General features: G+C 58.2%; 2 protein-coding genes across 8 annotated transcripts; one reads left to right on the top strand and one right to left on the bottom strand.

The window, feature by feature from the left end:
• Positions 1 to 2,066: 2,066 nt before the first annotated feature.
• On the top strand, positions 2,067 to 10,129 carry ATXN7L3 (ataxin 7 like 3). 2 transcript variants are annotated; one of them, XM_032615186.1, is made up of 13 exons: positions 2,067 to 2,352; positions 3,705 to 3,815; positions 4,113 to 4,245; positions 4,449 to 4,620; positions 4,812 to 4,909; positions 5,095 to 5,117; positions 5,423 to 5,489; positions 5,699 to 5,727; positions 6,048 to 6,116; positions 6,386 to 6,429; positions 6,705 to 6,776; positions 6,870 to 7,027; positions 7,141 to 9,776. In XM_032615186.1, exons 2-13 carry the CDS (start codon positions 3,765 to 3,767, stop codon positions 7,287 to 7,289), a joined length of 1,065 nt encoding a protein of 354 aa, XP_032471077.1. In that variant the 5' UTR covers positions 2,067 to 2,352; positions 3,705 to 3,764; the 3' UTR covers positions 7,290 to 9,776. The 2 variants fall into 2 exon arrangements, with proteins under 2 accessions (XP_032471077.1, XP_032471078.1); XM_032615187.1 differs by having other exon boundaries at positions 2,070 to 2,352; positions 5,444 to 5,489; positions 7,141 to 10,129.
• TMUB2 (transmembrane and ubiquitin like domain containing 2) lies at positions 9,652 to 13,989 on the bottom strand. 6 transcript variants are annotated; one of them, XM_032615188.1, is made up of 4 exons: positions 13,830 to 13,943; positions 13,219 to 13,292; positions 11,372 to 11,920; positions 9,855 to 11,119 (listed from the first exon to the last, which is right to left on the bottom strand). In XM_032615188.1, exons 2-4 carry the CDS (start codon positions 13,251 to 13,253, stop codon positions 10,753 to 10,755), a joined length of 951 nt encoding a protein of 316 aa, XP_032471079.1. In that variant the 5' UTR covers positions 13,254 to 13,292; positions 13,830 to 13,943; the 3' UTR covers positions 9,855 to 10,752. The 6 variants fall into 6 exon arrangements, with proteins under 6 accessions (XP_032471082.1, XP_032471079.1, XP_032471080.1 ...); XM_032615189.1 differs by having other exon boundaries at positions 13,884 to 13,943; XM_032615190.1 differs by lacking the exon at positions 13,830 to 13,943 and adding an exon at positions 13,630 to 13,768.
• Between the last annotated feature and the right edge of the window lie 337 nt (positions 13,990 to 14,326).

The following is a 14,326-nucleotide window of genomic DNA, read 5'->3' as shown; positions in this document are numbered from 1 at the left end:
AGTTGTGGCTCGCGGGCTCTAGAGCACAGGCTCAGTAGTTGTGGCGCACGGGCTTAGTTGCTCCGCAGCATGTGGAATCTTCCCGGACCGGGGCTCGAACCCGTGTCCCCTGCATCGGCAAGCGGATTCTTAACCACTGCGCCACCAGGCAAGTCCCTGGGCACTTCACTTCTGAAACTTCTGTGTGAGATATCTAGTGCCTTCTTGGCCTGCCTTGACCTGGCTCCTCTCCCACTAAAAGCAGCCTTTCCTGACCAACGCTTTTACGTCATTTGATTCCTTCACCTGGCCACCTCTGTCCCCTATGGTCAGCTCCAACCACCGGTGGAACCCGTGCCCCCTGCAGTGGAAGCGCAGAGTCTTAACCACTGGGCCACCAGGGAAGTCCCGAGCTCTCTTATTCTTATTACACTGGCAATTATTTTCCTACAGGTCTGTTTACCCCACAAATTGTGAACTTCTTGAGGAAGTATAACTGTCTTATTTTATTTTTGCATCCCAGCACGGATGCACCATAAGAATTCTTAACAGCGCACCGTAAGAGTAACAGCTAAGATTTATCAAACACACTGAGCCGAGTTTCTCAGGCACTGACTTGTCAATCCCCACAACAACCTAATGAGATAGGTACTATCATTATACCCTGTGACAACAGTGTAAACTGGGGCAACAGAGAGCTCGTTTGCTCAAGTTCGTTTGTCAAGTCCACAGATTTAAATTCAGATGATTCCTGGTCTTAACCACTTAGGACTACTGCCTCTATAAATGCTTGCTGAAGACTAAAGAATCAGTGATGGTCCCAAAGTATATGATTTAAGACTTTCCTCATTTAATCTCATCTTCTGAAGGAAGAGGGCTGTCATATACCCGTTTTAGGACTCCAGACACAGAGAGTAACTGAGATGGAAGCGCCAGTCTAAGCATCTACTGCGGCTGGGAAAGGCCCTTTGCTCCAGAAGAGGGACTGTGAGAGCGCGCGGATAGGGGCACACACTGGGGAGTAAGTAGAACTGGGTCGGAGTAAGGGTCTGGCCACTGACTGGCAAGCTGTGGAGAGGAGAGGTGGGGTGGGGGGCGGTCCAGCGTGGGTTCCGGAAGCAGGAAAGGCGAGCAGGTGTGGGATCTAAATTAGGATGACGGCGGGGAGGGCGCTCCGCTCAGACTGGCACAGCTCGGCCTCTGCCCTCAGCGGAGGACCCTCAACTCGGGCGTCTGTTGGTTCTCAGGCCTGGAGTGGGCTGAGACCCGCCCAGGAACACGGGGAACCGAGGCTCGGACGAGCCCCCTTCAGGTTTTATGGCCTGAGTTGCTGCGTCCCACTTCAACTCTGGCCTCTTCACAGAAGCGACTGCACGCTTCGGGGTGAACTCCGGGGTGGGGGCGCTGGGGGGAAAAAGAGCCGGGAGCCCGGAGGGAAGGGCGGGGGAGCCTGGGCCGGAAGGCGTCCCAGGCTAGGCTGGGAGCCGGCGCTCTCTTTCGACGCCACCCGCTGCCCCCGCCCCGGAGCCGGCCGGGACGGCACAACGTCTCCGCCCCCAGCGCACCGCGCACCTCACCTTGAACGCCGCTCCACCCACCGCCATCCTATTGGGCCGGCCGGGCCGGGGCGAGACGGCAATTGGCCGAGGTGGCTCCCGAAGGCCCCGCCCATCTCCCCGCCCCCGTCCCCGTCCGCCGGTACTTTGGACGGCGGCGTGGCGCCCCTCCTCCCCGCCCGGTCCCCGCCCCCTGGAGCAAATGCTGCCGAGCTGCGGCCGCGGGGCAGATGCACGCGCTCGGGCCCTTCTAGCAGGCGCGAGCAGTCGCTGGGCGCGCGAAAGCGAAAGAAGGAAGAGGAAGGGAGGGCGGGGGCGGGGTGTTGAGGAGGGGCGGGAGGAGGAAGAGGAGGAGGTTGGAGCGCGCTCGCGCTTGGCCTCGCGCCCGCGCGAAGGGAGGGGGGAGAGGGGCGCGCGCGCGCACGCTCGCGTTCTCGCTCGCTCCATCCATCCATCCTCCGGTCGCGGCACGCGCGCGCGCTCCGGGCTCGCGCCGCACCCCCCGCCCGGGAGAGGCGGGCTGGAGTGGGGGGCGGGGGGAGGGGCGCGCGGACGGCGCGCGGACTGCGCGCGGGCGGGGTGAGGTGAGGAGGAGGAGGCGGCGACGGGACGAGAAGGGAGGGGAAGGGGCCATGGCCGCCCGGTGAGGCGGCGAGGCGGGGGGGCGGCCCGACCCCCCGGCCCCGGGCCCTGGGCCCCGGGGAGAGGCGAGGACGGACCGACGGACATGGGGCTCCGGAGCAGCCGCCGCCGCCGCCGCCGCCGGAGGACGCGGCCCTGAGAGGCCGCCGGGCCCCGGCGCGGCCCCCCGGGCGGGGTGAGTACGGGACGGAGACGGGGACGGGGGAGGGGCCTGCGGGGGGCGGGGGGCGGGGCCCGAGGCGGGGCTTGGGCCCCCTCCCCCCAGGTCTGGGTCAGCGCCCCTTCCCCTCCCCCCGGGCCGCCGCGGAAACGCCCGGCTTCCCCCGGCTTCCCGGCCCGGCCGGGGCCCCCCGCTCTCCCCCTGTCTGGGTCCCCCCTGGGCGGGGCAGGGCCGGCCGGGGAGGGGGCGCGGGGCCTTTGTTAGGGAGCCAGGCCCCAGCCCCCGGGACAATAGAGACACCCTCCCGGACTCCTCTCCCCGGCCGGCCGGGGCTGTCGGCGGGCGGGGAGGAAGAGGGGCCGGGACGCGTCCCACTCTGCCCGCTCTCTAAGGGTCGGTCTGTCCCGGACCGGCGCCGGCCTCCGGCGGCTCGGCTCTCCTCCCCCCAGTTGGTATGATGCAGCAGCAGTGCCGCAGGGACGGGGGAAGAGCCGAGGCCCGGCCTCCTACCCTCCCCAGTGCCCCCGGCTCATTTGTCAGTCCCCACCCCACTCTAGGCCGGCAGCTCCTTAAACTCGTACCCACCGTTCAGAGGGGCCCCGGACTGTGGGCGCTGTTTCTGAATCCTTTGGTGGGGATTCCTGGACTTTGGGGCTCTTGGAGAGACTTCCGGGCTGGTCCTGAGGGAGGGAGGGTGGTTATCTAAAAGAAGAACAGGTAAGGGGAGTGCCCACTCTTGGCCTGCCATCCCACCGGACTCTACCTCCTCTTGCTCATGGTGGCTAGAAATGCCCCTTTAGCTCTAGATTTCTGTGGGCTCTGCTCCCCTTCTGTAGTGGCAGGCTTATTGCAAGGGAAGATAAAGTGGGGTGAAGGTTGTAGGGTCCTAGGGCCATTCCTACTTCTGGTAGCAGTACCCCCCCAAGTGGACATCCTGGCTGAAAGCAGAGGTGGCTCTGAGGAGAGCCTAGCGAAGGGAGGGGAGTGTATTTAGGAGTCTGTGCAGTTCTTTGCCACACCCTGTGGGTTTGCTTTGAGGCCTTAGAGTTCCTTCTCCTCCCCCTGCTGCATTGCACCATGGGTATCGAAGAGTGGTTTGAGTTTTGGGGACCTGGGGGGAGCTGCTGCCTCCTGTAGACCCAGACTCTGATTGGCAGTAGAGTCCAGGGCCTGAGTTCAGGCTTGGGAAGGACTAGGCCGCCCTTGGGTTTCAGGCCCTGAAGGACCATCCAGACTTAGCCTAGGCTTTAGGGAGAGGTAGATCCTGATGCCACCATTGAGCTCTGGGCAGCGAGGTGCGGAGGGGAGGTGGCAGTCATCAGAGGTGTCTTGGACTCACACCAACACCCCCACCCCCATGTGTGCAGCCGTGTTGCCGCCCGCTGTGCTATGAGCAGTCAGAGCGCCGTCTCCACAAGAGTTTACAAATGAAAATGGAGGAAATGTCTTTGTCTGGCCTGGATAACAGCAAACTAGAGGTGAGGGCTCCCCCACGTGTGCCTCCAGTTCTTTCTCTTGATGTTTCTTCGTCACTTTATCTGGCATCCGCACCGGAGAGGAATTTGGGTAGTCAGCCTTGTTCCTTAAAGGGAATAGCCAGCTAAGGAGGCCGAGGATCCAGAAGAAGAAAGAACTCGAAGTCAAGATGGGGAAAATGGCAAAGAAAGCATTATTTTTGACCAGGGCGAATTGGCAGGAGATTTGGTTGGTGAGAGTTGCTCTCAGTCCATGGGACTATGACTCTTGTGACCCTGGATGTTCTCCCCTGGGCCCAGGCCATCGCTCAGGAGATATACGCGGACCTGGTCGAGGATTCTTGTTTGGGATTCTGCTTTGAGGTACACCGGGCTGTCAAGTGTGGCTATTTCTTCCTGGACGACACGGACCCTGATAGCATGAAGGATTTTGGTGAGCTTCAGGGTTGAAGGAGAGCAGTCTAGCCCTGTCCTGGGAGTGCTTGGAGGGTCCTTCTCTGGCAGCCGCACCACATGTAGAACGTGGAGCTCCTGTGAGCTTAGGCAGGGGCTTTGAAGAGGCCATGGGGCCATGGGTGGGAACGAGAGGTGAGGGTCCCCTGCCCGCCCTGATCGACACGCCTCTCCTGTCCCCAGAGATCGTGGACCAGCCGGGGTTGGACATCTTTGGACAGGTTTTCAACCAGTGGAAGAGCAAGGAGTGTGTTTGCCCCAATTGCAGCCGCAGCATTGCCGCCTCCCGTTTTGCTCCCCATCTGGAGAAGTGCCTGGGAATGGGTCGGAACAGCAGTCGAATCGCCAACCGCCGGTGAGGGCTTCTCCCCCTGCTAGAACCAGAGCGGCTCACCTTTTGCAGCCCGTCCCATGGTGTAGCCCTCCAGGGGCATTTGTAGGGCACAGAGGGTGGGTCATGCTTGGCCCCAGATGCTCCACTCTACCTGTGAAGTCGGGGGCAGAGAGGTGGCAGCCTTGACCCTTCCTCTTCCCTACCCTTGGCAGGATTGCCAATAGCAACAACATGAACAAGTCTGAGAGTGACCAAGAGGATAACGATGACATCAATGACAACGACTGGTCCTATGGCTCAGAGAAGAAAGGTGTTTGGGGATCTGGGGAATTTGGGGGCCATTGGGGTGAGGCGGGCTCGCAGGAATTGGGTATGTAACGGTCACAAGTTGTTATCCTGAATGAGGGGGGAGAGTGTAGCTTTGTACTTTGCTTTAGGTGCCCTTAGATTGGGAACTTAAAGTGACCCTACCTTTTATCCTTTTGTCCTCCACAGCCAAGAAGAGGAAATCAGACAAGGTGAGAGCTGGGGCAAGCATGAGGGAGATTTGGGCGAAGGACACATACCCTCCCCTTTGGGTAGGGAGTCCTCGGGTGTCTTGACTCATGTCTGAGGTCGCTGGGTACCTCTCTGGGTTCTGGGATGAGGGTGTCTGGTGGGCAGGAGGGCAGCAGAGGCCTTGGGGGAAGGTGGGAGGAGGGAGTCTGGGTAGACGGGCCTCTTACTGATGGGGAAGAGTAGGGATTTGAGGATGCTTCTTTGTCAAATCTTTTTTCCTTCCCTGGGTTCTCGGCTCCCCCTTATCGTTACCCTTTCCCCAAAGCTATGGTATCTCCCATTCCAGAACCCCAATTCCCCTCGAAGATCCAAGTCTTTAAAACACAAAAATGGTAAGTGGGGCTGGAACAACGGGAGTGATTCTAGCTGTGTCTTCTGGGACTCATTGCTGGAGGGCAGAGGGGGGCGCGGGGGGCGGGCCGGGGTATCGAGGGAGGGCCTGTGATCCTTCTGTCACCCCCACTTCCTCTCTGGTTATTTTCAGGGTTCTCTGTCTGTACCTCTGCATCAAACACCCTTCCCCTTCTTTTTTCTTCTTCAGGGGAACTTAGCAATTCGGATCCTTTTAAGGTGAGTAGGGGCTGCCCCTTGTAGGTTCCCTCTCATTGTCCTTGTTGTGAGTTGCGTGGGATTGGACAGGTGGGGATCAGAATGCTGACAGCCAGAAGCACTAGATGGGGTGTTTAGGTCTTGCATATGTATGTTCTCTGTAGGTCCCAACCCCTTACCCCTGTGCAGGTGGGATGGAAGGGATTGTTGGGAAACTGCTGGGCAGTCTTAAGGTCTTCTCACTTAGGAAGGGATGAGAGGGACTGATTCTGCAACCCCCACCCCCAACCTCCCTTCTTTGGCTGCCCCTTCTCTAACCTGTACCTCTGGTTCTTGCCCAGTATAACAACTCAACTGGGATCAGCTACGAGACCCTGGGGCCGGAGGAGCTGCGTAGCCTGCTCACCACGGTGAGGGACCAGGGAAGGGGAGGCCCTCGGGAGCGAGCTGAGCCACAGGCAGTGGTTGAGGCCCTGAAAGAGGCTGCTGACATGGCAGTGAGGGCACCTAGGTCTCTCTCTGGAATTAGGCTTCCTGGCCATTGGTGGTCTGGGGCCGTCTGCCGTGGACACCCTGGGGCCATTTCTGCTTACAGTCTAGCATGTGTACAGAAGAGAATGTCTAGTGTCTAGAGTAGGCTTTCCTCCATTCCTCCTTTCAGCTTATATTCCTCTTCCAGCAATGTGGGGTGATTTCTGAACACACCAAGAAGATGTGCACAAGGTGAGCTCAGAGCCTAGGAACAGGGCCAGGGGGCCCTCCTGCACACTCACCCTGGGTACACGGGTCGGGAGTACCCCTGGACTTGAGCAGCGGGACTCCCACCCTTCCCCTCCCCTCTTCTAATGGTCAGGCCTGAGGCCACAATCTGGGGGCTCTCCGTTCATCCCTTCCTTGCCTGTGTCCATCCCTCCCACCTCTGCTGAGGGGAGGGGCTTCACCTGTATTCCTCAGACCCTTCCTGCCTTGTCAGGGTCTGATAATTCTCTCCCCACCAGGTCCCTGCGCTGCCCCCAGCACACGGATGAGCAGCGGCGAGCCGTGCGGATTTATTTCCTTGGACCCTCGGCGTGAGTGACCCTTCAGGAAAGGTGGTGGGTTGTGGAGATTAAGGATGACGATTGGTATCCCTGAAGCCCTTCTCTGGCCTCTTCCCTTTCCAGCGTCCTTCCAGAGGTCGAGAGTTCCCTGGATAATGACAGCTTTGACATGACTGACAGCCAGGCCCTGATCAGCCGGCTTCAGTGGGATGGCTCCTCCGATCTCTCACCTTCTGATTCAGGTTCCTCCAAGACGAGTGAGAATCAGGGATGGGGTCTAGGTAGGTGATACAGATGGGCCCCAGGGGCTCTCTGCCCGAAGCCAAAGACGGGGAGCACCTTGCGTTCCCCTGCCACAACCCTCCCCTCAACCCTCGCGCCTCCTTCTCTTCAGGTACCAACAGCTCCGAGTCACGGAAAACCAAGAAAAAGAAATCCCATCTGAGCCTGGTAGGGACTGCCTCTGGCCTGGGCTCCAACAAGAAGAAAAAGCCAAAGCCTCCGGCACCCCCGACGCCCAGCATCTACGATGACATCAACTGACTTGGGTGCAAGGGATAGCCTTTGGCTGAGCAGAGCCCTCCCTCCCGACCCCCACCCAGGTGGCATAGCCTGGCAAATGGACGGCTGCTGGGGGTTTGGGCTTGGGAAGTTTGGTGGGCCAGGCAGGCAGAGGATCCAATTATGCACCCCTGGGGGGTGTCAGGGTCTTCTGCGATGGAGCACGAGCCCTCGGCGTGCAGGACTCAGACCTGGACATATTATGCCTTGGACATAAGTTCGGTGGGGAGGCGGTTTTCCTATTTATTCTGTGAGTTACTGGATGTCCAGCTAGGCCAGGGGCCTGACCTGGGCACTGTGCCAGGGCACTGCCGCCCCCCACCCCAGGAACTGGACTAAGCCCTGCCGAGGAGCATCGTGGCTACCCGGGAGGCGGTGGGTTGGAAGCTGAGCCTGGAGGGGGCCTCCCCCAGCTGCCCTCAGCAATGTGAATGGGTCCGGTGCTTGCAGCTGAGGAGCAGGGCTGGGCGTGTCCTGTCTGTGTGCGGAAGAAGCCTATCAAACGCCCCCATCCCAGGGGTAGGCAGGCACAGCGAGCTGTCTGCTGAGGTAGGCGTCTAGAACTGCCGCCGCCTTCCCTGCCCCTCACAGGGGCAGCCCTTTCCCCTCAGTCCCCATGGGCCTCCTTGGCAGCAGGAGCTGTCCTTTTGTTGTTGGGTGCCAGGAAAGGGCCTCCAGCCTCTACAGCTTCAAGGGCAGGGGGAGGGTAGGAAGAGGGAGCTGTGTATCAAAATGACTCCCCCCCTACCTCTCCTCCCTGACCCAGGGCTGGCGAGGAGTGGGGCCCCAAGGTGAGAGGGAACGGTGCTGCTTTATTTGAAATGTTTTCTTACCTCATTCCCTGCCCCAGGAAGGGGCCCAGCCTCACCCTCCTGGGGTGGCCCCATGTTCCTCCTGCCTACCCTGCCCCACTGCCCTACCAGGGCAGCCCAAGTTCCCAACTGCTGCTTGCCACCCCCTCTTTAACCTTGACCAGCTCCAGTTCCTCTCTCGATGCTCCTGCCTCTGAAGCCTGCCCTGTTTCCCCTTCCTTAGCCGCTTTTAAGTTATTTATTCTGTACTTGTGGTTTGGGGCTCTGAGGAAAATCCTGATCTTTTACTTCTCCCCCCTTGCTAGGAGTGGGGCAGGAAGAGAGGGTGGTCTCTGTGCTCTGGGCTGTCAGCGGAGGGGGAAGGGGTGCCATGCCTAGACAGTGCCCCTCTGTGGGACTGTGGTGCCAGTGTGCCCACCTGCCTGGTCTACATCCTGAAGAGATGTATCGTCCCACCTCCACGCGGGCACCATGGCTCTCAGGAGCTGAGCTGGAGGCCTGCAGTCTGGGCGGGGAGCAGAGCTGACTGACACAGGCATGGAGGTGACCCTGAGCCATGTTCTCTGGCACTTGCAGGACGTGTCCCCTGTCCTCCTCCCAGGAGGAGCCATCCCACATTTGGGTAGCTAGTACCCAGGACTGGTTGGATTGATTTGGGTTAGGGACCCTAGAGGGTTAAGGGAACAAGAGATAGGGCTGTAGTACCCTGTCTGGAACCCCAATCTCCCCCTGGGGTGGCTCTGATTGTGGCTGACGCCTGGTTACAAACTGGTTTTTAACCCAAGAATTGTTATTTTTTAAAAAGCCAAATTTTGGCAGGAGTTAGAATAAATCCTGGGGCCTGGGCTCCTCTGTTCTCGCTCTTCCACAGCCTTCTCCCTCTAAGGGAAGCCAGAGGGAAAGGAGGATCTCAGCCAGCCTCCAGCCTGCTCCCAAATGAAGACTTGGGAGTAGGTTGAAGGTGAAGGGAGGAAGGCCGCGGGCCACTCTTCCTTCTGAGAGGCAGCTGCAGCTCAGGCCCTAATAAGTACACCCTTTCACCTCTGGCCTCTCCCTTTCCCCCTTCTGGTTGGAGGAGGGAGAAGTGGGAAGTAGTTTGGGAACTGGTTTGTCCACATCCACTTCCCCATTGTTCCCTGGCCCGCCCTCAGGGCAGAGCCCCCTGCCCAGGCTGGGTAAGAGATGGGCTTGGTCCAGCAGAGACCCTGAGGGAGCAAACCCCTTCCCTTCCGGGGAGAGTGTGCCCCCCCCTACCATGTAGTTGAACAGGGGCTAGGAGCTCCCCACTCCCTTCCCTCTAACAGCAGGCTGTGTGGGTTTCAATTCCCATCCTTCCCACCCCGGCTAGGTGTCGTCCACCCTGTATTCTATCATGTGTCTGAGTGTGTGTGGGGGGGGTTCTGTACTAATTTCCATGGCCGGTGGCTTTTCCTTCCATGCATCACTCCCCCCCGCATGCCCAGGGGCCACCCGCCTGGCATTACCGCATGCTGGGGTCATTGGGGGAGGGGGGTGGGGCTCACGCTGTCCTGTGGTCTTGAGATTTTTATTTTTGCATATGTAATCCATCCTGTACAGGTAGCTAACTTTGTAAACGCTGTGTATTCCCCCTGCCCCCATGGCTGCTGGTGTAAATAAACTGCATCTCCCGTTGGTAGCCCGGCCTACCCACCCTCATTCCCGTGTTGCTGGGGGCAGAGCAACAGCCTTCTCTTAATGTCACAGGAGACTCCACGGCCACAAAATGGAACTTTATTCGGTCATGGATACGGCCCTCCATCCAAGAGCCCCAGAGGCAAGGGCCTGGGGCCCAGTGCTCCATACCCAGAGCTCGTCCTTGGAGCTGGGCAGAGTAGGACACTGGCTGAGGGCCAGAGCTGCCTCTTGCTTACAGCCTTAGGCCTAGGGTAGCAGCAGCTGTGGCCCGGCCTCTCCCAATGCTGGGGGCTTGGCTTTGTGCCCCAATCCCCTTCCTGACTGAGCTCTATAAGGGACTATTTTTTAAAAAAAGAATATAAGCAAAGTGCTTTGAAAAGAAAAAGAACACTGGAAACCATCCAGAACACAGAGAACACCCTATTCCTGCTACGGGGTGGAGGGAGAAGGTGGAGGTGGCCAGGTGCCTACAGGGAAGGCTGACACAAACTTCACTCCTGCCCATGTGATTTCAGTCTCAAAAGATGGATATTCCACTAGGGAACCGAAAGATACTCCAGGCTCCCTATAGAAGTATGCTGGGGCCATGCTGAACTGCCCTGACAGGCAGCCCTGGGGGCTGAGGAGCAGACATGCAGGATAATGGGAAAGAGCTAGGGCCACGGCTGGGAGGGAATCCTCAGAGCCCAGGCTCCCCATTGAGCTGGAATACCAGCCCACCTCTGAACTTCAGGACCTTAAAAGTGAAGGAAGATGACATTCTCATTTCTACCTGAGTTGTGCTTGCACAGAGGGGATGTCTGTACCCTCGTGGACGTGAAGGGGAGGCCCCGTGCCTGCCTCCTGGGTCCTATGGAGGGGGACCCACCACATCCTTTCCACCCTTCCCTCCCAGGCCCTTGGGCCCAGCTCTGGCCAGGAAAGGGGGGAGGCCATAAAGGAGGAAGACCACGCCTTTCATTTTCTCCCTACGGTCCTTATCGTCCATACATCCCAAATACTAGGAAGCTGAAGAAGACGGTGACCCCCACCAGGGAGACAGTGGCAGGTGCTGTGAAGAACTGACGGTAATTGATACGGAAGTACCAGACCACACCCAACAGCACCACAAACACAGGCACCATGAGGCTGCCCACACTGACGCCGAGGCTGGGCGGCTCAGTGGCTGAAGAGGGGGCCAGGGAGGCCGAGGGGCCTGGAACAGCTGACCCAAGGGGTGAGTGGTGACAGTGAATCACACAGTTGTCGGTAATGTTCAGGGAACGCAGTGTGCGGCCTGGGTCCTGCAGCAGGCGGCCCTGGTAGATCAGTTTCATCTGGCTTTCTTGTCCAGGGAAGTATTTACTGTAAGGATGAGACAGACAGAAGGACAGACAGAGGGCAAGGAATGAGAAGGCCGAAAGGCCTGGACCAACAAAGCAAGGCACTGGGGGGAAATTGCACGGTGGCTTTCTAAGGCAGTACTCCCCCACCCGCCCTGTAAGGGCCACACCTGACGCTTCCCTGCTGCTCCCACGTCTGTATCAGCCTCCTCCGAGAAGACCAAGGGCTGGGGGCATGGGGTACAAGCAGCCTCCCACTTCCCAGCCCACCTACCTCTTCAGAGCACCCACAGTATCCTCTGGCCGGGCCACAGCCAGCTCCTCGGTGTCGTTGAGGAACTTGAGCCGCACGTTGATGAGGCAGGCGCTATCCTCAGATCTCTGGGGCACCGCTGGACCGCTGCTCCCCGGGCCCACTTGTCTTTTGGGCAGGCCTTGGATGTCAAGCAGATGCTCCAGGCTGGGCTCAATACCACCCCCAGCTCCGGGTTCCCCTGTGGAGTCTCCCCCACCTTCGCCAGCCTCTTCAGCCTTCTCATCATTACCCTCTGATGGATGTGGGAGTTCGGTTGGCTCTGGGGTGACTTGGCCCGCCACCAGATGGTCCACATGCCCCAGGTGGAGGACGGATGTGTCGCCAGCTGACACAATAGTGCCCAGGAGCTGGTTGCTACCGCTGTCGGCTACGTAGGTAGAGAGCCAAGCTAGGACCAAGGCTAGAATCAGCACCGCCACACCTGCCACCACAGTCACCTCATTACCCACACCCTCAATAAGGGTGACATCAGAGAGCTCCATGGCCTGGCTGCTGACTGGGTCCACACTGCGGGAACAAAGGGGGACAGCATCAGCAGGGCATGAGGGGTCGCAAGCAGGTTTCCTGTTTGTTTAGGCTCTAACTGACCCAGCCCCGAAAGAAAATGGAGTTCAGTGTCCTGTAGAGACACAGACCTTCCGAACTCTGGACCCCCAATCTACAGCTAAGGACTTACCCCTTGCCTCTAACCTGAAACGCTGGCTTTCAGGTTCCACGCCCTTCCTCTCTCACATTCCCACCCCCCGAGGAAGCACGGATCATCAGGAAAACCTTACAGCTTTGTTGCTGCTGCTGCTGTTACTGTTCGTTGCTTTTTTGGCAGGTGGGGAAAACATGTGCTTCTGTGAGCCCTGAGTTTCTCTAGGATTTTTATCCATTGGTAAAGCAACTATACCCCCCCTGAGATGCCTCTAAGGTGGCTTCAGAGAAACCGAAAAAGCCCGGAATGTTTTATTTGGGGCCCCTTTGGAGGCATAGCGCAGCCACTCTTGCCAGATCGTGTCATTTGAACTCAGTCTCATTCATGGTCACGGATCTAGGTCCAGATGTCAAGAGCCAAAGAAAATTAATTTATCAAAAGCAAAGTCAGACCAACCCAAAGGGACAGCTCAGTAGGGGCCATCAACAGACACTATGCAGCGGACATTGTGTCTGCCTCCTCCAAAATTCTTCGGGCAGCAAAGCAGAACAGACACCAGAAGCACCACCCTCCTGGGTCACTGTAGGCTCACAAATGCAAAACCACTACCTGCATGGAACTGATTCGGACAAGATTCCAAAATGGCTCTCACAATCCATATCGCAATCTCCCCTCTTGTCCTGTGTTCTCCCTCGGCAGTTTCTTAGAAAGGTAGGAAGGATATCTGCTTGCTCCTTGGAGTACCTACTCTTTCCCTTGGAGAATCTGCTGCTTTCAGAGCTGTCCCTGGGCAAATCCGGTCTGATGATTACCATCACCAGACTATTCTCACAGCACCTATAAAACTTCATTATACTTATCTACCAGTCCATCTCTCTACTAGACCCCTGGAAGATAAAGGTTCGCATGTATTTCTCTATGTACCGTAGTGCCCAGCATAACCCCACAGTAGCTGCTCAAAGAACACTGCGGAACATATCAACATTTGAATAATTTTCACATCCTTATTTAGTACATGGGCCCTGGGATCAGGAAAAAAAACAAACAAAAAAACCCCCAAACTAACTATAACCCCCTTTGCCTCTTACTAGCTCTGTAACCTCAAACAATTTTCTCAGAGACTCAGCTTTCTCATCAGTAAAATGGGGTTAAAAATAGTACCTACCTCATAAGGTTGTTTTGAAGATGACGGGAAATCATTGAAGCAAAATACTTAGCACAGTGCCTGGCACATTGCAACTGTTCAGTAAACAAACAGTAGCAGTTATTTATCACTCCCACAACTAACCCCTAATGGTAAGAAGGTTAACGGCATTAACCCTGATTTAAAGAAAAGGAAACTGCGGCGAACAGAGGCAAAAACGACTGGCACAGGCACAGGGAACTTTCGAGGGGAAGGACTGGGCAGGACCCCAGGTCTCCCTCCTCAGAGGCCTTTGCTCGCTCCTCAACCTGTGAGCGACCCTGACGGCGCGGTGAGGAGGGGTCCCCGATCCTGCCTTTTCTGACGCGAAGGCACCGCGTTTGGGCGGTCCTATTCCCGCGGCGCTGGAGAGGAGTCCGTGGGTCCACCCACCTCCGGCCGCCGTGGCCAAACCCGCTTCTCCCAGCCCGAGACGGGTAGAGTCAGGTGAGGGGTTCACAAACCATCCACACCCCTCACACTTCGGGGCGGGGCCGGGAGACTGGGGGCGGGGCTTGAGTACGCGGGGGAACATGGGAAATTAAAGGGGATCTGGACCGGTACTGTGCCTGGATAAGGAAGGAGATCCTCACCTGAAGCGGCCAGACTAAGTGTTTTGACTTCGCCAAGACGGCCCGTGGACTCACCTTTCTGTAGGGGCCGGGGGAGGGGCTGGCTAGCCCTGATTCTGTCCAGGGTCCGGTCTCTTCCGGCTTCTCCCGGAAGCTGTTAGAAACAGAGACAGGAAGTTCCGCCTCCGCGCCTTTGCACTGATGACGACAAGCTACGTAAAGCGGGCTGACGTAAACGTATTCTTTAAATAAAAGGGACAGGTTTCTCAGCGGAAGGAGGGGCGGAGTTATTGTTGGCGGGATCCTGGCCCTCCCGGGGCAAGGCCACGGCTGGTGGGCGGGGCCTAAGGAGCCCATGGATGCGGGGCGGGGCCAGGAGGGAATTACGGGAGGTGCTTGGGCAAGGGGTGTGACTTCGCGTCTGGATGTCCGAGCGGGCTGGCACCGCTGGGCGCACCAGAGCGGCGCTTTCCTCTTCGCAACCTTTTTCTTCCGGCCTTGCTCCCAGCCTCCCGGGC

Source organism: Phocoena sinus, chromosome 20 (assembly GCF_008692025.1).
Source record: "Phocoena sinus isolate mPhoSin1 chromosome 20, mPhoSin1.pri, whole genome shotgun sequence".
NCBI lineage: Eukaryota > Metazoa > Chordata > Mammalia > Artiodactyla > Phocoenidae > Phocoena > Phocoena sinus.
This window is presented reverse-complemented; position numbering and strand designations above follow the sequence as displayed.